We start from the raw sequence: 23725 nt of genomic DNA on the forward strand, positions 1-23725 counted from the left end.
TGTTGAGGAGTCTTAAAACAATCTCCTACAAGCTTTGAGGGTTGCAGTTTTTAATTCTAATATTCTGGGATTTGATAATCATTCTGTACTCAGCCTGTTCATGGCCTTCAAGCTTTAAGATAAATGCTATTCCATTTTGCTTTTGTCATTCTTGAAGAAGTAGTCTTATCTTTTTGGTCTGTATTTATGTAAATACTCTATACTCTTGATTGTTTTAGCTGCTCTTAAAGGGACCTTGACCAGATCTGTTGTTTCCTTTTTGGTTTATTAGATATTTGATAGTCATTTCAGCCAGTCATCTATGTCATGGCTGACAATACTTAGCTAACACTGGGCCTAGAACCAGTTCTTAAAAACAACATTTATTTCCCTTTGGATAGTTTGTATCCATTAATAACACTTAGAAAAGAAATAATAACCAGTTTGTAACTACCTAATATGTATGTGTTATATGAAACCTAAAAGGCTCTAAACTTTCTCTTTCGTTCCTTGATCAGGCTATTAAAAAAAAAGTATGTTGTCTAGTATCCTATTTTTTTTAAAATATATTTTATTTTTTCCCTTTTCTAGATGTAAAAGTTAGATTCGTGGGCATATAATTTTCAGAATCACTGAATCTAATGTCCTGCCACCTTCAACATTCTGTGTCCCAATGGAATTTTTCTAATCTTTAGACGCTTCTCCAAGTTTTTTTAATGGAGTCTTCTGAATGACAACTGTTAACTGAGTTCTTTTAACATCACAGCATGCCTTTCATTGAACTTTTAGATTTAAACATAATCGGTTAAGTCATCTTTAATTAGGCCCTTGCTTGTTTGTACTTGATTTTCTATCTAAACAATTATATTTTTTTGTTTGTTTTCCAAGTTCTTTTCTGCAAAAGAAAATCATCTCTATCTTTAGGGGGTGCAAGTTGATGTGTAGGTTATGGTCTTCAGAATTTCCCAACTGCTATTACTTCTTAAATGACTATGGCTAAATTTTAGATTTTATGTAAGTTAAAAGTGTCCTAAAAGTCTTAGTGCAGCTTTAAGCTTTAATAACTTCAGAAGTAATAGTGCTACAGACTTAAAAAAAATAATAATTTGAATGTTTAATTATTTAAATTTCTTTTATACCCATACGTTTTTGTGAATTTTGAATACCAAATTTTTTTTTTTTTAAAGAGGAAGATCTGCTCTGAGCTAACATCCATGCCAATCCTCCTCTTTTTGCTCAGGAAGACTGGCCCTGGGCTAACATCCGTGCCCACCTTCCTCTACTTTATATGGGACGCCGCCACAGCATGGCCTGACAAGTGGTGCATCATTGCACACCCGGGATCGAACCCAGGCTGCCAGCAGTGGAGCACAAGCACTTAACTGCTACGCCATGGGGCCGGCCCATGAATAACAAAATTTTAATTTTAATTTTTTTGTTTCAGTCCTTTTCATTGAAGATGGCAAGCACTGAAGAAAAAGTTAACTGTGCTCTTGGTTGGCTGAAATCAAGTTCATGATGACAGCAAGAAGAAAATTCACTTCCTGTTTTAAGGAGGAGACTTCCCACAGACAGTTAATTAACAACTGGATGAAAAAGTCAGGGACACTGGGCTTAGTTTATGACAAGCCTGGATGTGGGAGATGCCAGCAAGGCAGAGACCGTGGCTGAAATTGAAACGGAGTTGGTACAGAGTCCCAAAAACATGCACTCCACATCTGCTTAATCAAATATTCCAAAAGCCATAGGCTACAGAATTCTAACAGTGAAACTCCAAAGCATGCTTACGTGTTCAAATGCTAAAAAAGATTACTATGCTAAATTAGTTTTCTGTCAACTAATGAAGTGAAAAATTGAAAATTACAATTATATTCTCAACAAGTTGACGTTTTCTGATGAAGCACCTTTCCACCTAAGTGGCAATATTGTCTGTCACGTTAGTTGCCGTGTTTGGTGTACAAAAAAGCCTCAGAAAGTTTGGCAGAGTGAGAATTCTCAGGAGTTAACATTTGGTGTGCCATTAGGAAGTCTTGCATTATTGGCCCTCCCTTTTTTATTGAGATTTAATTCATACACCATAAAATTCACTCTTTTAAAGTATACAATTCAGTGGTTTTTAGTATACTTATAAAATTTGCAACCATCACCACTATCTGATTCAGAACATTTTTTATCACCCTAAAAAGAAATCCCATATGCATTAGGAGTCACTTGCCATTTCCCACTCCCTACAGCCCCTGGCAACTAATCTCCTTTTTGTCTCTATGGATTGCCTACTCTGTACATTTCATATAAATGGAATTATATAGTCTGTGGCCTTTTGTGTTTCTTGACCCTTTATTTTTGAAGAATCTATAATCAGTGATGAATCCTACTTAGCAGTGCTTTAGAATTTTTTAATTTCCACATTGCAGTGGTTACTCTATTAAATAGTACCCTTTTCTAACAAGGCAGAACACCTGTTATTATGCATTGTGTGTGTGACAGTTTTCTGCACGACACTTGCTCAGTCTAGTGGATCATTAGAGGAGGTCTTACTTGCCCTCTTTCCTCACCTGTTCTATCTCCACTAGACTTTTTTGTGAGGTCATGTGAAAACTGTTGTATATGTATCAAAACCTTTTTCTTTGGATGATCTTAAGACTAGAATTCAAATGCAATTCTTTCAGTCAGTGAACTAGCAGTAGGCCATATGTGTATATGTATATGTGTATATACATACCTACATATATTTCTTAACTCTGACCCCTGAGAGGGCCTAGAAGCAATGACAGTCTAGTAACAATCTGAGCATACTAGTGCCCAGATCTTGGTTTCTAAATATCGTTCTTTATTAAAAGGAATCAGGACTCCTCAGGGAAATGGCTTGTTGTGCTAGAAGGCAATGAAGTGTTGAAAGAATGATAAAATCGTGTTAAAACACACAGGAGCCAGCTTGAAGGAGCTCTGCCAGCCAAATCAGTGACGTATTGATTGATCGAATTGAAATCCCTGAGTACAGACTGATATAAATAAATGAATAAGTGAGTTAAATGGAAGGCTCTACCTTACGATAGGATACCAACTAATAAATCTAGATAAATGTTAGAAATAGAAAATCACCTTTGGCAACCCTAATAGTAATAATTGACTTAGGCAAAATCATCAATGGATGCTATAACTAGGGAGTGAAAGTTTGATGAGAAGCAGCGTATTTGCATAGTTTCAAAATATCTCCCCACAAAATACTTATTAATAAGTACAAAATACTTATTAACTTTACTAATGGAAATTATGGCAAGTACCATCTTAACAAAGTGATAGAATTTACCAATCCTAGTAATTGGACAAGTTGACATTATGTGCCTCCTGATATAAAGAACCTAGAAGGTATAGCAGCAATTCTGTGGTATTCTTGCCAAAAATACGTGTCACACCTTATCACAAGGAAACATCAGAAAAATTCAAATTGAGGAACATTCTATAAAGTAACCAGCATTTATGTTTCAGAAATGTCAAGGTTGTGACAGACAAGGAAAGACTGAGGAGGTGTTCCAAATTGAAGAGGACCAAAGAGACATGACAGTGAGATGCAAAACATGATCCTGGACGTTATTGGAAGAATTAATGAAATTTGAATTGGGTCTCTGGTTTAAATGGTAAAATCGTGTTGATTTTGGTGATTATACTGTGGTTATGTATGACAGTGTCCTTGGTTTTAGGAAATATACACTGAAGTATTAAGGGGTAATGGGACATCATGTCTGCAACTTAATTTCAAATGGTTCAGAAAAAATTTGTGTGTTTGTATGAGAAAATGTAAGTTTAATGAGGGAACGTTAATTGGGGAAGCTGGATCAAGGGTGTATAGGAGTTCTTTGTACTATTCTAGCAACTTTTTGTTAGTTTTAAGTGATTTCACAATACAGTTTTTAAAAAATGTTCTCTTTTCTTCTAAAGTTGCATATCCGTATGACCCAGTTCACATAGAATGCTCTATTTGCCAAGAAAAAAGTTTTTAAAAATGATCCTGGGGCTGGCCCAGTGGCGTAGTGGTTAAGTACGAGAACTCTGGTTTGGATCCTGGCCATGCACCACTTATCAAGCCATGCTGTGACAGGCGTCCCACATATAAAGTAGAGGAAGATGGGCATGGATATTAGCCCAGGGCCAATCTTCCTCACCAAAAAAAAAAAAAAAAAAAAGATTGATTTAAAGGTGAGTTTGAATATTTATAGAAAATAAATGAGTGGAAAATTATGCCTTGACTATAACGAGGTTGACGTGGGACTTTTGATTTTTTTTATCTTAAAAAAAATACCCTGTACTCCAAAGTGCATAAATCATTTCTTAAACAGAGATGCATTAAGGAACAGAAAAGCATCCTGGAGGACAAAACACCCCAGGCATTCATCTCCTGACCTAACCAAATGACAGACCTTGAAGCAACTTCAAAGCTGCAAAAGTAACTGGCTCTGACATGTACCAAGATGGGGCGGGAGGCGGGGGGGGGGCGGGGGAAGAAGACTTCCCACAACCTTGAAATAGATACTTAATCTTTAAAGAGAACAAAAGAAAAAGTATCGTATTTCATAAGTAGAATTTAACAGTTGAAGAGTTCACATTATTCATTTGTGATTTTGTTGTTGCTTGGAAAAAGCTGGTAAAGGTAAATCAAGCTTATTTTTATATCCATTCTTTCCCTCCCCACCCCCTTATGATGGTGTGCAGGGAAACTGAAAGCTTTTAAAATATTCGTTGCTTCCCCCAAGTGTCAGTGAAAGTCTGTTGGATGCTTTGCTTTCTGTGCCATTAGACCCAGACAGGTTAAATTTCATTTAACACCCTTAGTTTGGCATTCATGGTCTTCTATAGTTTAGTGGTAACCTATCTTTCTGACTTTTCTTAACTCAATCATCTTCAGATACACTTATATTTATTGTACCCTGAAAAAAGTCTTTGGCTCTAATTACATGTGATTCTCTAACCTCTATTCTTTTCTGAATTTTACCACTCATCTGACAAAACACATTGTGGGTTCCATCTCTTCCTGGAAGCTGTTTCTAATCATTCTTGGTCCATGGTGATTTCTCTGTATTAAGTAATCTTAAGCTTGTTTGTTACTGCCTTTTCTTTGATATTTAATCATACATTTCCTATTAAATCTTCTGCATTTTCATTTTATTGTTTGTGTCTGAACCCTGTGTCTTCTCAACTAATTTGTAAATTCCGAAAGAGGAGATACATTTAAACCTCACAGTCTTCCTGATATTTAGCTGTTTTTTTTTTTTAATTGAATTACTTTTTAATGTACACAATTATACTTTAAGTGCTTGTTACTTAATATGGATATAAATCTTTTAAAATTGGCATTTTATTATACTTCCTGGAATCTGTTTAAAATGATTTTTTTTACTAAGGTAACACTAGTTCATAACATTATATAAATTTCAGGTGTACATCATTATATTTTGACTTCTGTATAGACTACATAGTGTTCACCACCAAAAGTCTAATTGCCATCTATCACCATACAGATATCCTCCTTTACCCCTTTTGCCCTCCCCTGACCCCTCTTCCCCTCTGGTAACCACTAGTCTTTTCTCTGTACCTTTGTGTGTGTGTGGGTGTGTTTTATCTTCCACATATGAGTGAAATCATATGGTATTTGGCTTTCTCTGTCTGACTTATTTCACTTAGCGTAATACTCTCAAGATCGTCCATCTTGTCCCAAATGGCAAGATTTCATCTTTTTTATGGCTCAGTAGTATTCCACTGCATATATATTTATATACCACGTCTTCTTTATCCCTTCATCTGTTGGTGGGCACTTATGTTGTTTCCATGTCTTGGCTGTTGTAAATAATGCTGCAGTGAACATAGGGGTGCATATATCTTTTTAAATTAGTGTTTTCGTGTTCTTTGGATAAATACTCAGAAGTGGAATAGCTGGATTATATGGTAGCTCTATTCTTAATTTTTTGAGGAATCTTCTACTGTTTTCCACAGTGGATGTACCAATTTACATTCCCACCAGCAGTGTATTTTGGATATTAACCCCTTATCAGATATATGATTTGCAAATATCTCGCAATTGGTAGGTTGTTTTTTCATTTTGTTGATGGTTTCCTTTGCTTTGTAGAAGCTTTTGCAGTTGTAAATGGAATTGTATTCTTGATTTCTCTACTAGTTCATTGTTAGTATATAGTAACGCAACTGTTTTTGTATGTTGATTTTGTACCCTGCAACTTTGTATTTGTTTGTTATTTCTAATAGTTTTTTGGTGGATTCTTTAGAGTTTTCTATATATAAAATTATGTCTTTTGCGAATAGTGACAGTTTTACTTCTTCCTTTCCAGTTTGGATACCTTTTATTTCTTTTTCTTGCCTAATTGCTCTGGCTGTGACTTTCAATACTATGTTGAATAAAGTGGCAAGGGTGGGCATCCTTGTCTTCTTCCTCTTCTTAGAGGGATAGCTTTCAGTTTTTCACCATTGAGGATGATGTTAGCTGTGGTTTATGTCATATATGGCCTTTATTATGTTGAGGTATTTTCCTCCTATACCCATTTTTTTGAGAGTTTTTATTGTAAATGGATGCCAAATCTTATCAAATGCTTTCTCTGCATCTATTGAGATGATCATGTGTTTTTTATTCTTCGTTTTGTTAATGTATTGTGTCATGCTGATTGATTTGCAAATGTTGAACCATCCCTGTGTCCCTGGAATAAACCCCACTTGATTGTGGTGCGTGATCCCTTTAATGTATTGTATTCGATTTGCTAATATTTTGTTAAGGATTTTTGCATCTTTGTTCATCAGTAATACTGGCCTGTAATTTTCTTTTTTTTGTTTTGTTCTTGTCTGGTTTTGGTATCAGGGTGATGTTGACCTCATAAAATGAGTTAGGAAGCATCCTCTCCTCTTCAATTTGGACTTTTGTTTTTTGGGAGGTTTTTGATTACTGTTTCAATCTCCTTACTAGTGATTGATCTATTCAGATTCTCTATTCCTTTTTGATTCAGTTTTGGAAGGTTCTATGATTCTAAGAATTTATCCATTTCTTCTAGGTTATGCAATTTGTTCGCGTATAGCTTTTCATGGTATTCCCTTATAATCCTTTGTATTTCTCTGGTATCCATTGTAATTTCTCCTTTTTTTGTTTCTGATCTTATTTGGGCCTTCTGTCTTTTTTTCTTAGTGAGCCTAGCTAAAGTTTTGTCAATTTTGTTTATCTTTTCAAAGAACCAGCTCTTAGTTTCACTGATCCTTTCCATTGTCTTTTTAGTCTCTATTCATTTATTTCCACTCTGATTTTTATTATTTCCTTCTTTCTACTGGCTTTGGACTTATTTGCTTTTTCTAGTTCCTTTAGGTGTAATATTAGATTGTTTATTTGAGATATATATGTTTCGTGTTTGTTGAGGTAGGCCTGTATTGCTGTAAACTTCCCTCTTTGTACTGCTTTTGTTGCATCTCATAGATTTTGGTATGGTGTGTTTTCATTTTCATTTGTCTCCAAGTGTTTCTTTATTTCTCCTTTGATTTCTTTGTTGATTCAATAGTTGTTTAGTAGCATGTTGTTTAGCCTCCACATACTTGTGACTTTTCCAGCTTTCTTTTTGTAGTCAATTTCTAGTTTCATACCATTGTGGTTGGAAAAAATGTTTGATATGATTTCATTCCTCTTAAATTTATTGAGACTTGTTTTGTTTCTCAACATATGGTCTACTCTTGAGAACATTCTATGTGTACTTGAGAAGAATGTGTATTCTGCTGCTTTTCAATGGAATGTTCTATATATATGTATTCAGTCCATCTGGTCTAATGTTTCTTTCTTTCTCTTTTTTTTTTAAAGGAAACCTCCTTTATTATTTATTTATTTATTTTTGGGTTTTTTTGAGGAATATTGGCCCCGAGCTAACATCTGTTGCCAGTCTTCCTCCTTTTTTCCTTTTTTTTCCCCTCCCCAAAGCCCCAGTAGATAGTTGTATGTCATAGTTGTACATCCTTCTAGTTGCTCTATGTGGGATGCCGCCTCAGCATGGCCTGGATTCAAACCGGTGCACCCTGGGCCGCCGAAGCGGAATGTGCAAACTTAACTGCTATGCCACTGGGCCAGCCCTCTAATGTTTCATTTAAGGCCAATGTTTCCTTGTTGACTTTCAGTCTGAATGATCTATCCACTGACATGAGTGGGTGTTAAAGTCCACTACTATTATTGTATTGCTGTCAATTTCTCCCTTTAGGTCTGTTAATATTGCTTTATATACTTAGGTGCTCTTATATTAGATGCATATATATTAATAAATGTTATGTCTTCTTGATGGATTGTCCTGTTTATCATTATATAATATGCATTTTTTGTCTCATTGTCTTTTTTGGCTTGAAGTCTATTTTGTCTGATTTAAGTATGGCTACACTTGTGTTGCTTTCTTTTGGTTGTTATTTGCTTGGAGTATCATCTTCCATCCCTTCACTCTGAGTCTGTGTTTGTCTTTAGAGCTGAGATGTGTCTCCTGGAGGCAGCATATTGTTGGGTCTTGTTTTTTAATCCATCCAGCCACTCTGTGTCTTTTGATTGGTGAATTCAACCCATTTACATTTAGGGTGATTATTGATATGTGAGGACTTAATACTGCCATTTTATCTTTTGTTTTCTGGTTGCTCTATATTGCCATTGTTTCTTTCACCTTGTGTTTCTGTGTGCCATTTCAGTTTGGTGGTTGTCTGTGATGTGTTTCTCAGTTTCTTCTTTTTTATATTTCATGACTCTGCTCTGAAGTAGTTACCATGAGGTTTTTACAAAAAGTCTTGTAGATAAGATAGTTCTTTTTCTGCTAATAGCATCTTATCTTCGTTTGCCTATGCAGGTTCTGCCCTTTCCTCTTCCCCTTCTCTATTTTTTTTGTCACAAATTATCCCTTTTAGTGTTGTGGGTTCGTTACCAAATTGAAGTGGTTATAGTTATTTTTAATGCTTCCTTTCTCTTTAACCTTTATGTTATAATTAAGTATTTACTAACCTATTCTGATGTAGAGTTGCAATTTTCTGATTCTGGCTGTCTGTTTGTTACTTTGTTCAAAGCTTTGTATAGCTTTGCCTTTTTGTTTCAGTTAGGAGAGCGCCTTTCAATATTTCTTGAATGGCAGGTGTAGTAGTGGTGAATTCCCTCAGCTTTTGTTTGTCTGGGAAAGCCTTTATTTCTCCTTCATATCTGAAGGATAACTTTGCTGGATAGATTATTCTTGGCTGACAGTTTTTATCTTTCAATATTTTGAATCTTTCAACAGGCTAGGTCTCTCCTAGCCTGTAGAGTTTCTCCTGAGAAATCTGCTGATAGCCTAATGGGAGTTCCCTTGTAGGTTATTTTTTTCCCCCTGCTATCTTTAACATTTCTTTGTCATTGACTTTTGACAATTTTATTGTTATGTGTCTTGGAGCAGGTCTTTTTGGGTTGAGATAATTGGATGTTCTATTAGCTTCATGGATTTGTATATCCAGTTCTTTCCCCAAGTTTGGTAAGTTCTCAGCTATTATTTCTTTAAGTAAGCTCTCTACTCCTTTTTCCCTCTCTTCTCCTTCTGGGGTACCCATTATCCTTATGTTGCCCTTTCTAATGGAGTCAGATACTTCTTGTAGAATTCCTACATTTAAAAAAAAATCTTAGTTCTCTCTCCTCTTCTACTTGCATCATTTCTAGGTTTCTGTCTTCAAGCTTGCTAATTCTCTCTGCCATGTGGTCTATTTTATTTCCAATATTTACTGGTGCATTTTTCACCTAATTTATTGAGTTCTTCAGCTCTGAAATTTCTGTTTGGTTCTTTTTTAGAGTTTCAATCTTTTTGGTAAAGTGTTCCTTCTGTTCACTGATTTTTATTCCTGAGCTTCTTGAACTGCCTTTCTGAGTTTTCTTGTAGCTTATTGAGTTTCTTCATAGCAGCTATTTTAAATTCTGTGTCAGTTAAATCACAATCTTCCATGACTTTATGTTTGGTTTCTGGAGAATTATTTTCTTTTTGTCATGCTGTGTTACTGTGGCTTTTTATGATACTTGCTCAGTTATTCCTCTGCTGGCACATTTGTCATAGCAAACACTTTTCTTATTTAGGTATAGCTTTGTTTGTTTTGATTTAAACTTTTCAACCTTTTGGAGATTACAGGCCTTTCTTTTGTTTTTCAGTAGGTGGTGCTATAGCACTAGTTTTTGATTTCTCTTACCTGAGCTGTTTCTGGCTATATTTGAGCATCTGCACTTTCCCCCTCTACCACCTCTATTTGTGGTGTCATTGTTGTGCTCTTGTCACTATGGCCACCTATGCCTCTGGGGGTCGCCGATGTCTTGCTGTTGCTGGTGTCACCGCGGTTGCAGGCTTCACTACCAGGGGTACAGGGATGACTGACACCTCTGCCACATCCGGGATCACCTGAGTCAGAAGCTATGCTGCTGTGGTGGGGGGGAGGGGAAGGGTGAGAATGGAGCCAGATTTGCAGGGCACCACCTCTGCTGTTGCCTGTTGCCTTATGGTCGCAGGTGCCACTGAGATTGGCATGTTGGAGTTCTGTACATGCCTCCACTGCTGCTACCAGGCTCAGAGCTGTGGCTGGTAGCCTGGGATCATAGGGCTTTACTTCTGCTGCTGCTCTGCTCCCCGTGGCTGCGGGTGCTGCCATGGCTGGCTGGCTAGAGTCACGCACGTGCCTCCACTGTGGCCCACCAGGTTCTCTGGGGCTGGAGGTGGCTGGCTCAGCCACTGTGGCCAGAGGCCAGGGTCTTGGACACTGCCTCCCCTGTTCCCCCGTTTAGCCTCCTCTATATGCTCCAGTCTACCCATCTTTTTAAAAAAGAGATCCTTGTGTGGGTCTCTCTGGAGTCCTGGTGTGTTGGGCAGTGTAGCCTTTGTTGGGTTATGGATGTTTTACTCACTGTAGATTGAAGGGGAGAGACAAAGGGATCCTCTCATGCTGGTTAGAGATGTCAAAATCTTTAAAATGATTTTTTTAAATGAATTGGAGCAGGTATATTTCTTTCTACGGGGATAATTGGAAAAAACAGCATAAAAGAGAACAGATAGGAAAATTTATCTTTTATAAAGGAAGTTATCTCAACATTCTGTTCAATTTAAAAATGCTCAAATACTCACAGGTTCAATATACTAGTGAAAGAAATTTTTATAGTTTTCTTTGGGTGATATAACACAGCACTTGTCTTTTAACAGAATTTGGGATATAAAATGTCTTAAAGCAAAAAAGTACTCATGCTTAACTGTATACTAGGATAAGTAGAGTTAAGAAAAGAATATGTTGGAGATAGGTTAAAAAAGGGCAACTAGAAATCTAGAAGATTATAAAACATATTCATCACCCTTTTCAAACGGGTGCCATGTATGTGAACAAATAATTCACATGTGTGTATTTGGTTTTAGGGAACCAAAACATAATGTCAGCATTTTGCTTTTAATATATTTTGGGCTGTAATTGCTTTAATGTTATCTAAGATAAATGTGGCCAACGTTTCTTGCCATTGTAGTAATTATATTTTTTGACCAGCCAGATTTTTAAAATATCTAAAGCTTCTAATATGGATAGAAGCTTTGTTCTCTTTCGGCTAGTCATTGTTTTTGAAAAGTAATCGGCATCTATAAACTCCCCGTTGGGTGAAAAAAAGCAATGACTTTGGCAACAACCCACATCTTAATTTTATATTGTTAAGGTTCATCCATATTGTTGTGTGGTTCATTTGTCTTAACTGCTGTGTAGTGTTCTGTTTGAATATTCCATGATTTATTTATTTACTCTCCTGTTGATGGACATTCACATTGTTTGCAGCTTTTTGGTATTCTAAAGACACGTACATTCTTATACATCTCTTCTTTTGTACATGTTTTGGGGGATGCATACCTATAAGTAGAAATACTGGGCCATATGGTATATGAATGTTCAGTTTTAGGAGATAATGCAATCCAACTGTTTTTCAAAGTGTCAGTCCCTTCAAGTTGGCTCCTGAGTCCTTTTGACATATTCCCAGTAGTCTTTGAGAGCTTCCTAGAATTTCTAGTATGACAAGATGTTTGAGGCTCAGCTTGTACGTTTCCTATTCCAGACCTGTAACCAGCCTTTTCTCCAAGGAGCGATGGTTCTTCTGGAAATGTATGTACAGGCCACAATTTGGGCACTAGGAGTGCCCATTAATAGATTCGTCATTGTTTCTAGGCCTTCTTAGTAGATAGAGATAGAAAATATGTATTTTTTTTTAAGGAGAAAATACATCATGAGTTAATGCTGAGATTTCTGATTGAAATTCAGTAATGTAGGATTTTTACTTCTTTGATTTTATTTATTGTATCTCCTTGTTAGGAATTTTGGTTCTAAATGATATCAACATAATTTTTTAACTTAAACTAAAACAAATATGGTTTTAGAGTAATAATATCATAACTAGCAATATGATTACCAAAACCAGTAATTTCTTGGCATTTCTCCTCTCTCCTTCCCTTAGGATATTCCATTAGGGATGAATAGCAAATTGCTCTGTTTTAAAGTCACTGGAAGTAATTCTTAGTGTGGTTGAATATTATTTTGTTTTTGGTTTTTAGGGATGGCTTTTTCCCCTCCATTTTTATTTAACTTCATTTTATAATTTAGTAAACTGTTATGTGGTTCCCAAGTCAAATCTATAAAACAAGATACATTTAAAGAAATCTAGTTTTCATTCCTTTGCGTTCCAGCTTGGTGTCTCTCTCTCGGTAAACATTTTTATTACTTTTTGATTTATCCTTCCATTAAAAAAATAAGCATTTCTCTCTGTGTGTGTGTGTGTATCTGTTTCTTAGATAAAAAGCAGGATACTATACACTCTGTGCTCTTTGCACTAATCATTCTATCCTGGAGATCACGCCATAGGAGTATATACTTTCCATTCTTTTTTATAGATTCATAGAACTCCATTGTGTGAAAGTACCATGATTTGTTCAACCAGTTCCCTATTGATGGACATGTGGATTGTTTCTATTATTCTGCTCTTATGAATAGTGCTGCAATAAATTACATTGGGCATATGTCTTTTTGTATTTTTGGCATTCTTAGGAGAAGGATTGCTGGGTCAGAGGGTAAATGCATATATCATACTATAATCTTTAGGGTATGGTATGACAAAGCCCCTTGGGTGAATCTCCCTACCTCCTTAGTTGAGATTCACTCTTCTTGTGGAAGGCATGGTGGCTCAGTTGCACTCTAGGTACGTATGAGGCATGCCACCAAAGTGCTTTTCCTATATCTCACTTGATTGCTTGGGCTTGCTGGTTGAGGTGCAGATGGGTCTTTATGTGAACAGGACTCTTCTGAAACAGAAGACAATTGGAATATGAAATCATAGCCTTTAGAACTAGGTATTTCTGAAGTCTAAAGACTTCTCAGAGGAAAATATGAAATGTCTGGCAGACCAAGGTTTAAGGGTTCATAGGTGGCAGTCCTGCTGATGCTGGCAATAGGGATACTCCAAGTATCCTGATTTTATGTGTTATCCTGAAAAGTTTGATTCTATGGCTTAAGCTTTTAGATTCCAAAGGGAGTTAGGCTGAAGTCATGGGTCAGCATGAATTCTACTTAGTTGTTCTCCTTCTTACCTAGGACTGTTTTTATTCTGCAATCACATGTTGTGCTTTCACCTGCAATATATTAAGAACACCCTTGATCTGACATCCCGGAGTCCCCTCTTTTGAAGGAATGAGATCTCTTGGATTTATCTTTCCTATGCTAAAATTTTTAAAAAATTAGGGGTATGTGTAGCAATCTGTGTAATTTTTTAGAGCAGAGAGCCTGTCTTTCATTACCTAAGCACCATGGCTGGAATATATCAGGTGTTCAAGAAATCTTGAATAAATGAATAAATTGAGTGAATGAATAAATTCATTCAATTGGGAGTAAAAGGAAGTAGTTGAGAGTAGAGGGAAGATTTTTTGTTGTTTTATTTTCCTTTTTTAATATGGGAGACACTTAAACATAGTTATGTGTATATAGATGGATGTAGAAATAAATGAAAGGTAACCTGATTTTTCTTATGGAAATAGGAAAAGTTTGTAGTGTATGTAAGAAATAATGAATTTTAGGGTCTTGGTTTTTGAAATCTTAGAATAAATGCTGATATTTTAGAGAAGAGATTTGGATCAATTTGAAAGACATTTATAAGGTAGAATTTGGTGGCTAGTGATTGATTGGATGTGAGCAGCAAGGGAGAAGGAGTAAAAAACTATATGAAAGTTTCTTCCTTGAGCAATGAAGTGAATGGTAGTGCCATTCACTAAGATGGAACCACAGGAAGATGGATAGGTTTGCTTGGTGAAGACGAGTTCAATTTTGGTCCTTGGTAAATAACATTATATGCAGGAATTCTCATTTTAGGAGTTGGAGTACATGGGGGGGGCAGCATACCCCGCTATGGATCTGCACTTGAGATTTACTTTTGTAGGTGGAAATTGAAGCTGTGGAAGAAGGGATAGTGGATACCCCAGGGATGGTAGATAAAGTGAGAGGAAAAGAGGACCTAGGACAGAATTCTGAGGAATACTAGGTATGAGCAGAAAAAACGGCACTTAAGGAAGAGTGGTCAGAGGGATGAGAAGTAAGTTAGTTTGGGGAGCATGGAGAAGAGAATCATACCAGAAAGAGGGGATGGTTAACAGTGCCAGATAGTAGGAAAGACCTCAAGTAAGATAAGACCTGACAAAGGTCCATTAACTTTAGGAACAAGGTGATCATTCGTGACCCTAGAGAAAGCAGTTTTCCCAGAGTGAGTGGAGATGGAAGCCAGAGTGCAGGAGTTAAGAGTGAGTATGAAATGATGTGGAGAAACTCTTTTCGAAGAGTTGGTTTTAAAAACAGAGGGTAGGGCTGGCCCCGTGGCTTAGCGGTTAAGTGCGCGCGCTCCGCTGCTGGCAGCCCAGGTTCGGATCCTCGGTGCACACCGACGCACCGCTTCTCCGGCCCTGCTGAGGCCGCGTCCCACGTACAGCAACTAGAAGGATGTGAAACTATGATGTACAGCTATCTACTGGGGCTTTGGGGGAAAATAAATAAATAAAATTATAAAAAAAAAAAAAAACAGGGTGGTCGTAATCGGGAATAGAGGAAAGTTTTTTGTTATTTTTCTTCTTAAGATGGGAGATACTTCAACATAGTAAATGCTGTTGGGAGGTGTGGGGTAGAGAGAGAAAGGACCTAAACATGAGGGTGTAGGAGGAGCCAGTATAATTATGGTAGAACCAGTTTTACAGAAGACACAAGAGGGAGAGAAAGCGTTTGTGAATTTATTTGAAGATGTTTAAGATGTAACAGGGATTCCGAGGGTACTGCAGAAAGATCTGGCATGGAGGGGAGCAGTGGGAGATTGCACAGGAAAAAGGAAGAACTGAGAGAGCACATCTTGACTGCTTAATTGACAGCTATATTTCAGATCCCCCTTCCATATCATTTGGGTAGAAGTAGCCTCCACTATGGGGGTGTTCTTATGTTTGTCATTGAGTCCTGTTTATGAGAGTAGTTTTAAAATATCTTTTATGCTAATAATCTAGTGATTTTTTTCTCCACTTTCCATTAAAGTATGAAGTACTTTGTTGACTCTTTCTATGATGTTTTTGTTTCTGAATTTATTAATTTCTATTTTTATTTCCTTCTAATTACTTTGAATTTACTTTGCAGCTCTTTTTAAAAATTTTTATTTATTTTTGACAAATAAAAATTGTATATATTTAAGGTGTACAATGTGATGTTTTGATATATATATGCATTGTGAAATGTTTACCACAATCAAACTAATTGACGTATCCATCACCTCCCATAGTTATTTTTGTGTGTGTAGAGAGACTTGAGATGTACTCTTTTAGCAAATTTCAAGTGTACAATACATTATTATTAACTGTAGTCACCATGCTGTACATTGGGTCTCTAGAACTTAGTCATCTTATAAGTGAAAGTTTGTATCCTTTGATAATCTTCCCTTTTTCCCCACCCCCCAGTCTCCAGTAACCGCCATTCTACTTTCTGTTTATGAGTTTGACTTTTTTTTTTTTTCAGATTCCACATATAAGTGAGATCATATGATATTTGTCTTTCCGTGTCTGGCTTATTTCACTTGGCATAAAGTCCTCTGGGTTCATCCATGTTGTTGCAAATGCCAAGATTTCCTTCTTTTTTAAGGGTGAATAATATTCCATTCTCTCTATATATACGTGTGTGTATGTATATACGCACCACACATTTTCTTTATCCATTCATCTGTTGATGGACACTTAGGTTGTTTCCATTTCTTGACTATTGTGAATAATGCTACTTTGCATCCCTTTTTATTTTTAACTTCTTTAGTTGGATGCTTAGCACAGATAATATTTTCATTATTGTTTAATTCAAAATAGTTAACATTTTTTTTCTGTTGATTTTTTTCTTTCACTCATGGTTATTTAGAAGTGTGTTTCTTGATTTCTAATATGCAGATTTATTTTAATTCTATTTTTGTTGTTGATTTCTAGCTTAATTGGTCAGAGAATGTGTTCTGTATGATCTAAATCCCTTAATATTTGTTAAAACTTGTCGTGGCCCATTTGATTTTTAATTTCCAAATTGAGTTTGAAAAGAGTATATTCTGCAGCTTCTCTATTCTGATTTTGATTTTTCCTGATCAATCAGGAAACAGATTTATTCATTTGTCCTTTTAGTTCTGTTAATTTTTGTTTTACATATTTTGAGGTTGTGTTATTGGAGGCATACTTGTTATACATTATTTTTTTTATGGTGAACTGAACCTCTGTCATTATGAATTGATCTCCTTTATCTCTAAAAATGCTTTTTATCTTAAAATATATTTTTTTTGCTTAATATTAATATAATTGCACTGGGCATCTTTTGGTATTTTCAGGATAAATCCTTTTTCTTTTTTCTTACTTTGAATTTTGTGTATCCTTATATTTTAGCTATATCTCTTTTAAATGTCACATGTTTACTTTTTGTTTTTTTAATCCAGTCTGGCAATCTCTATCTTTTAGCTGGAGCACTTAATCCATTTACATTTGATGTAATTACTTATATTTTTAGGTTTATAGTTACCGTCTTATTTTGTGACTTTTGTTTGCCATTCCTATCTTATGTTTCTCTTCCTCTCCTTTTTTGCCTTCTTTTGCATTGATTAAGTTTAAAAAAATAGACTTTGTTTTTTAGAGTGGTTTTAGGTTCACAGCAAAATTGAGAGGAAGGTACAGAGAGTTCTCATATGTCTCTTGTCACCAGACACACAACTCTCCCTGACCAGAATGGTACATTGGTTACAATTGGTGAACCTACGTTGACACATTATCACCCAAAGTCCATAGTTTACGTTAGGATTTACTCTTGGTGTTGTACATTCTATGAGTTTTGGCAAATGTATAATGACACTTATCCACTATTATAGTATCATACTAAATAGCTTCACTGCTCTAAAAATCCTTTGTGCTTTGCCTGTTTCTCCCTCCTTGCCCCTAATCCGCAGCAACCACTGATATTTTTTACTATCTTCATAGATTTGCCTTTTCTAGAATGTCACGTAGTTGGAATCATACAGCATGTAGCCTTTTCAGATTGGCTTCTTTCACTTGGTAATATGCATCTGAGGTTCTTCCATGTCTTTTCATGGCTTGATAGCTCATTTCTTTTTAACACTGAATAATATTCCATTATCTGGGTGTATCACAGTTTATCCATTCACCTACTGGAGGACATCTTGGTTGCTTCCAAGTTTTGGCAATTATGAATAAAGCTGCTATAAACATCCATGTGCAGGTTTTTGTGTGGACAACGGTTTTCATTTTGTTTGGGTAAATACCAAGGGGTGTGATTGCTGGATCATATGGTAAGAGTGTATTTTGTTTTCTAAGAAACTGCCAAACTGTCTTCCAAAGTGGCTGTATTCCCACCAGCAATGAATGAGGGTTCTTGTTGCTTCACATCCTTGCTAACATTTGGTATTATCAGTATTTTGGATCTTCTCCATTCTAATAGGTGTGTAGTGATATCTCATTGTTGGATTGATTTTTTTTTTAATCATCCCATTTTCTGTTTCTGCTAGTTTGGAGGTTATATACTGATTTCTGTTCTTTTAGTGGTTACCCTAAAATTTAAACATATTGTAGTTAACTTTTCAACATCTAAGGCTAATTAATACCTCTATTTTCTTCTCAGACAATGTGGGGATGTTACAACTTTTTAATTACTTTTGCCTACCTACTGGCTTATATGCTATTGCTGATTTGTTTCTATCTTTTTTTTGAAACCTCAGAAGAAATTATTGCTATGGGTTTAATACAGGGTTTCCGTATTTGTGTTTCTCATTTTTCTTTTTTCATTTTACATCTCATCTGGGATTCCTTCTGCCTAAAGTATATTCATAGAGTTGTCTTTACTCAAAGTTTACTGATACTAGACTCTTTTAGCTTTTGTCTGTCAGAAAATGTCTTTATTTTGCCCTAATTCTTGAGAGATATTATTACTGGGTATAAATTTCTAGGATCATAGTTATTTTCTTTCAGTACATGATTTCTCTTGTGGCTGTTGAAGTCATCTGTTGGTCTAACTGTTGCTTCTTTGAAGCCAGTCTGTCTAAGTGCTTTTAAGATCTTGGCTTTGTCTTTGGCCTTCTGCAGTTTCACTGTGATGTGTCTAGGTATGAATTTTTTTTTTTCTTTTTAAATCCTGCTTTGGATTTGTTGAGCTTCTTGAATCTGTAGATTATTATTTTTCATCAGTGTGGGAAATTGCTTAATATTTCTTCAAATTTTGCTTGTGACCCAGTCTCTCCTCTTGTTCTTGAGCAACAATCAGACATACCATAGAACTCACTTTGTATTCAAGAGTTTCTTAAACTACTCTATATATTTTAAACTAACTCTCAAATGAATTCTTTCCTGCTTTCCAGCTCTTTAATCTGTTGTTGGTTTTTTCCATTGAGTTTTTAATTTTAATTATTAGGTTTTTTATTTCTAGGAGTTTTATTTACTTCTCTCTAAAATCTCTTCTTTTTTTTTTAATAGTTTACTGTTTTCTGCAGTATTTTCAACTTAGGTTTTTTTAAATATAATAAGCATAGTTATTTCATCATCTGTGCCTAGTAATTCTAACATATTAACTCTTTGAGTTTGTTTTTGCTTTCTATTGCTTTTACTGGTTCTTGTTCATGATGCCTTGCTTCATTATGTCAGTTTAATCTGCAGGAGGAACAGGAACAAATGTCGCCCTCATCTCTTCTTTTTGCTAGGCTAATTATAGGCCACGCCTCTCACAAGCATCCTCTCTCATCTTTCTGCTTCACTGAACATAGTACCCCACAACATTTTAGTAGTTATAGTGCCTTGGGGTTCTAGGTTAGGCTTAGTATCCTGAGAGCCATGGCTCTCAGAATCTTGAGACTTTATTATCAGAGTTGGCCTCTAAGATCATGGGATCTCTAGACCAGTACAGCAAAGGGAAAGTTTTTAGTAAGTTTTATTTGTCAGAAAAAGTTTTCAAACCATAGCATCATTTCACAGTACTCTCTCATTTGAGCCCCTCATATTACCATAGAGCCCAGTTCTCATAACAAGGAATAGTAATCTCATGAATATGCCAGAAGCAACTAGAGGAGCTGGAGGAGCAAACCTTTGCAGACTGTTGTCCCATTTTTTGCCTTAGAGGTGTCATATCCTTGTGTACTCTCAGCCTCTAGGGAATACAGTGTGTTCCATAAACTCTTGAATGTTTCTAGGTAGTTCTGAGCTCTACTTGGTTTTTGGCACCAATGATATCACTTGGATTGTTTCTATGTGCAGCTTTAGACAAATTATATAAATCATACAACTAAGGGGAAGGTGAAAAATGAAATGTCCAAAGACAAAACAAAGGGTAGATTATCACAGGGTAAACTTAAGAGATAAGAAAATTCATGGTGATAGAGGCCTAGTGCTGGAGAACAAAGGGAAATAGACACTATCCAAAAAAGATCTGATTGCACACATGCCACCTTAGTACTAACTACTATTCTAAGCCAAAGTGTACTTGGCCGTCTCCTAGCTTTCAACACGGGAGGTTGGCAAGCAGGAGAATGGGTATACTTACCAGCCAGGGAATTCTGTATTCTGTGACCATGGCACCCTGCTGCTACAAAAGGAATATGATTCGCTCTCCCAAGTATAGATAATAGATCTAATGTCTTTGTTAGGGCCTAGAGTACCTTTCTGTTTCACTTGGATTTCCCTTTTTCTCCCTTCAGCTTACCTTAGGAATGCTTGGTTTTAACTATATAAAGGAGATGTTGATTATAGTAATTCATGTGAACAATTTATCACTTATGCTTGATTACCATGTAGAACAGTAATGATGACTTATAATCATCATGTACATTATTAAATAAGTGTCAGGTTAATATTGTAAATTTAACATAATTATGGTATTTTATCATTCATGGATGCACATTTAAAGAAGTTATTGCTCAATACTAAAGCAGGAACATTAATTTTAAAATCTAATTATTATTTACCGAGGAAAGTATAGTAGTATGTCTTCCTTATACACAGTTAAATAGTCTTTAAAATATGCTTTTGGGTGGAGAACAGGAACAAGAGCCTAACCTGTTGCCCTCAGGAAGCCCAAGGAGTAGAGAAAGAGAAGGTATGTCATTGCCTTTGCCCATAAAGAGGCCACCCACCATTCTCATTTTTGTCTGTTAATTTTGGCATTGAAACACATTCTAGATTTTAAAATGTGATTCTTTTTCAGATAATAGATGTAATCAGTTTGAGCACATTTGAAATATGTATTTTCAAAATTGAGAGCCTACCTCAAGGCACATTTAGAATATTTAAATAGACCACAATTAAAATCTAAAATTTTAATGCATCTCAAACTATTAAACTTTTATAAGTCAAACAAAGATAAGTTCAAGTTTGAATGGTTGATGTAGTGTGATGGTGTCATGGTGGTGATTTTTGTTTTGTTTTAAATATTGAGAAAGCTTTACTAAATTTGTGGGATTATTGCCTAGTAAACACTAGGTGGTGCAATTGTGCAAGGACCATATAATGAAGTATGGGGAGGGGTTTTTTGTTTGTTTTTTTGTTTGTTTTTGGGAAGCAGGAGGATGAAATTAAAAATCTGGTTTGAGAAAATTCTTTGGAAATAAGAATTCTCAAAATATTAAAATGAATGGATGAATCTTGCTCTTTTATTAATTGTTCTTGGATTCAGATAGGGGCCTATCTTGTGATTTTGACCACAAAGGTCTCAACGTGTTTGTATATTGTTTATATTGCATTTTAAGCTCAACTAACTACAGGAAGAAAAAAACCTGCAAAACCCAAAAAACTGATCCAATTTGGTTTTCTATAAATATTTAAATATTGAATTGCTCTATGACTACAATTAAACAGATTTATCCTCTACTATTTTAAATCATTCTAAAATGCTGTAGGATTTGGATAATTATCTGTAATATTATATTTCATCTTATCAAGTGATTATTGATTAATTAAAACTTGAAAAGTAGCTTTCCTCTTGGCATGTTTTGTCTTCTTTTATCCGTTTAAAAACACTCTTGCATTCCTATGTAAGTTTAGGTCATTGAATTATTAAATTGAAGATTAGTTTCTAAAATGGAAAGTAGTTATTGTTGATTTACTTGTATATGAAAGAGAAGAAAAGAAAATATTTCTATGCATATAATTAGTTAAAGCCTGAAGTCTTAATTATGAAAGTTTTTTTTTTTTCCTTTTTAAGTTCTTTTCCAATTTGAGATACAATTCTTTTTGGAAATTAAAAAAAAAAGGTCATTTGTGTCTTCTAGCAATTTAGTGAATAATGTTGTTTCAGTTACGTTTGTATTTAAATGTCGATATTTTGGAAGCACAAAATGAAACTATCTTACCATTTTAAAACATTTACTGATAATCACAGAAAAATTAGAATAAATTTAAATACTTCAATAGAATTACAGAAACTGACAGAATTACACAAACTATATGAGTATTTTTATATGTTATTTTTCTGTGAATCATATATTCTCTATCAGACACAGAGTTATACAAAACTGATTTTTTGTTTCACTACTGTAGTGAAACAAAATACGACTTCAAATTATTTTAAAACTTATTTTCCATATACAAACAGCAATTCAAAAATTACATTTTTAGAAATTTAGATTTATGTTTTATGAAATTCTATCCCTCTAACATTATAATATTTCTCTTCAAAACTACCAACTTTAGTATTTTATTTTTGAATCTTTGATATTTCTATTTTGAGGTAATAAGGTTTCATTACTTATGAATAAATTATATATTACACATTTATTTCAGAATATGTTCAGCCTTCTTTATAATGTATAATACCAGTTTGGTTATTATCAGTAATTAGTAGAGAAGGTTCTAAGGGAAGAGTCTTTTTCCTTCTATTTATGAAACAGGTATATGTGTGCGCAGACTCACAGACACACACATACCAGAGACAGTTTGGGATTACTATAAGTCAAAGCAGTTGGGCCATTGCTCTTGGCTTATTTGGTGATATATATTTTCATTTTAAATTTATTTTCAGTCCCCTTTGAAACTTTTGGAATGTAATATGTAATTAATATTTTCTTTAAAAAATATAGATTTAGTATTTGAGTCATGCAAGCCAGTTTTAGATAAAATGTTATAGAAACAATTTGTAGAATTGAAAAATCACTATTTTTGTAGTAGTTGGCAGCCTCTATAAAATGACTTGCTGCTCTTGCAGATATATCCATTATCACAATTATCACTATTTAATGGCATCCATGTTAGCTACATTAGCCAGGGGGCTGAATAGCCATGAAAATAGGAGTAACCCCTGACCTTAGAAATCGTTCTTTTAAAAGAGGATTGAAACATTGGTGATAGGAAACTTGAATTGCTCTTGCAGCTGCAGTGTTTGTTCTATGAATACCTAATTTAGTTTAGAGCTATACTTTTTCTTCCAAATCTGTCAGTCTTTCAGAAGCATCAAATTCACTTGAGGAAGAAAAAAAAATGCTTGCTTCCCAGGCCTGTATTGTTGAATGCAGTATTCAGGCTCCAAACAGTTTCATTTAGGTAATATATATAGTCTTAAGAAGGGGAATCCTCACATTTGACACGCTCTGTTAAATATATAGCTCATTCAGACCTCATCCAAAGTATTGCTATGCAGGCACTTATTTTGGATAATCCTTTTAATAATGACTGTAACTCAACTCCTTAGCTATGTAGAAGACTGGTAGAGTGTGGAGATACATATGTGTGTGTGTGTATATATTACTGATGTATAAATATGTGTACGTGTATATATTCATTATATAAGTTTGTTAAGGTTTTATAAATTATTTGGACTTTGTATTATATATGTACATATATAGTTAGATATTTGAAAGATAAACTGTGTAAGCCTTATGTTTGAAAGATAAACTGTGTAAGCCTTATGTTTGATGTGTGGGGAATTACACATAGAATACTCATTAGAGTAATGGGATTGCTATGGCTAATTCTCACATGCTGATGGAAAATTTAGCCCAAAGAGATTTGAAAGTGATGTTAATGTTAAAAGAAAAAAAAAAAAAAAAAAAGCAGGTTGGTCTGCAGTCTCATTAGTTTGAAGTTATTAGCTAGTCTGGTGTTTACACGACTCTTCTACCCTTACTTTCAAACATTTAATAATGCATTTGTTGATCAGAGAATGGAGGGGAAGAAAAGGACAGAAACTCAGCATTTGCTGCTTT

General features: G+C 35.1%; 1 protein-coding gene across 10 annotated transcripts in view; it reads left to right on the top strand.

The window, feature by feature from the left end:
- WDPCP (WD repeat containing planar cell polarity effector) overlaps positions 1-23725 on the top strand; it is a 381979-nt gene that overhangs the window by 40568 nt on the left and 317686 nt on the right. For 6 of the 10 annotated variants that reach the window (XM_058551107.1, XM_058551115.1, XM_058551116.1 and 3 more), the window contains exon 3: positions 3469-3617. The exons of 3 other annotated variants lie outside the window; for them this stretch is intronic. In XM_058551107.1, the coding sequence (XP_058407090.1) occupies positions 3586-3617 (32 nt within the window). In that variant the 5' untranslated portion in view covers positions 3469-3585. Of the gene's footprint in view, positions 1-2953; positions 3618-23725 lie in introns of those variants that run through there. One more of the 10 variants, XM_058551108.1, reaches the window with a different exon arrangement.

This window comes from Diceros bicornis, chromosome 12 (assembly GCF_020826845.1).
Source record: "Diceros bicornis minor isolate mBicDic1 chromosome 12, mDicBic1.mat.cur, whole genome shotgun sequence".
In the NCBI taxonomy this organism is placed as follows: domain Eukaryota; kingdom Metazoa; phylum Chordata; class Mammalia; order Perissodactyla; family Rhinocerotidae; genus Diceros; species Diceros bicornis.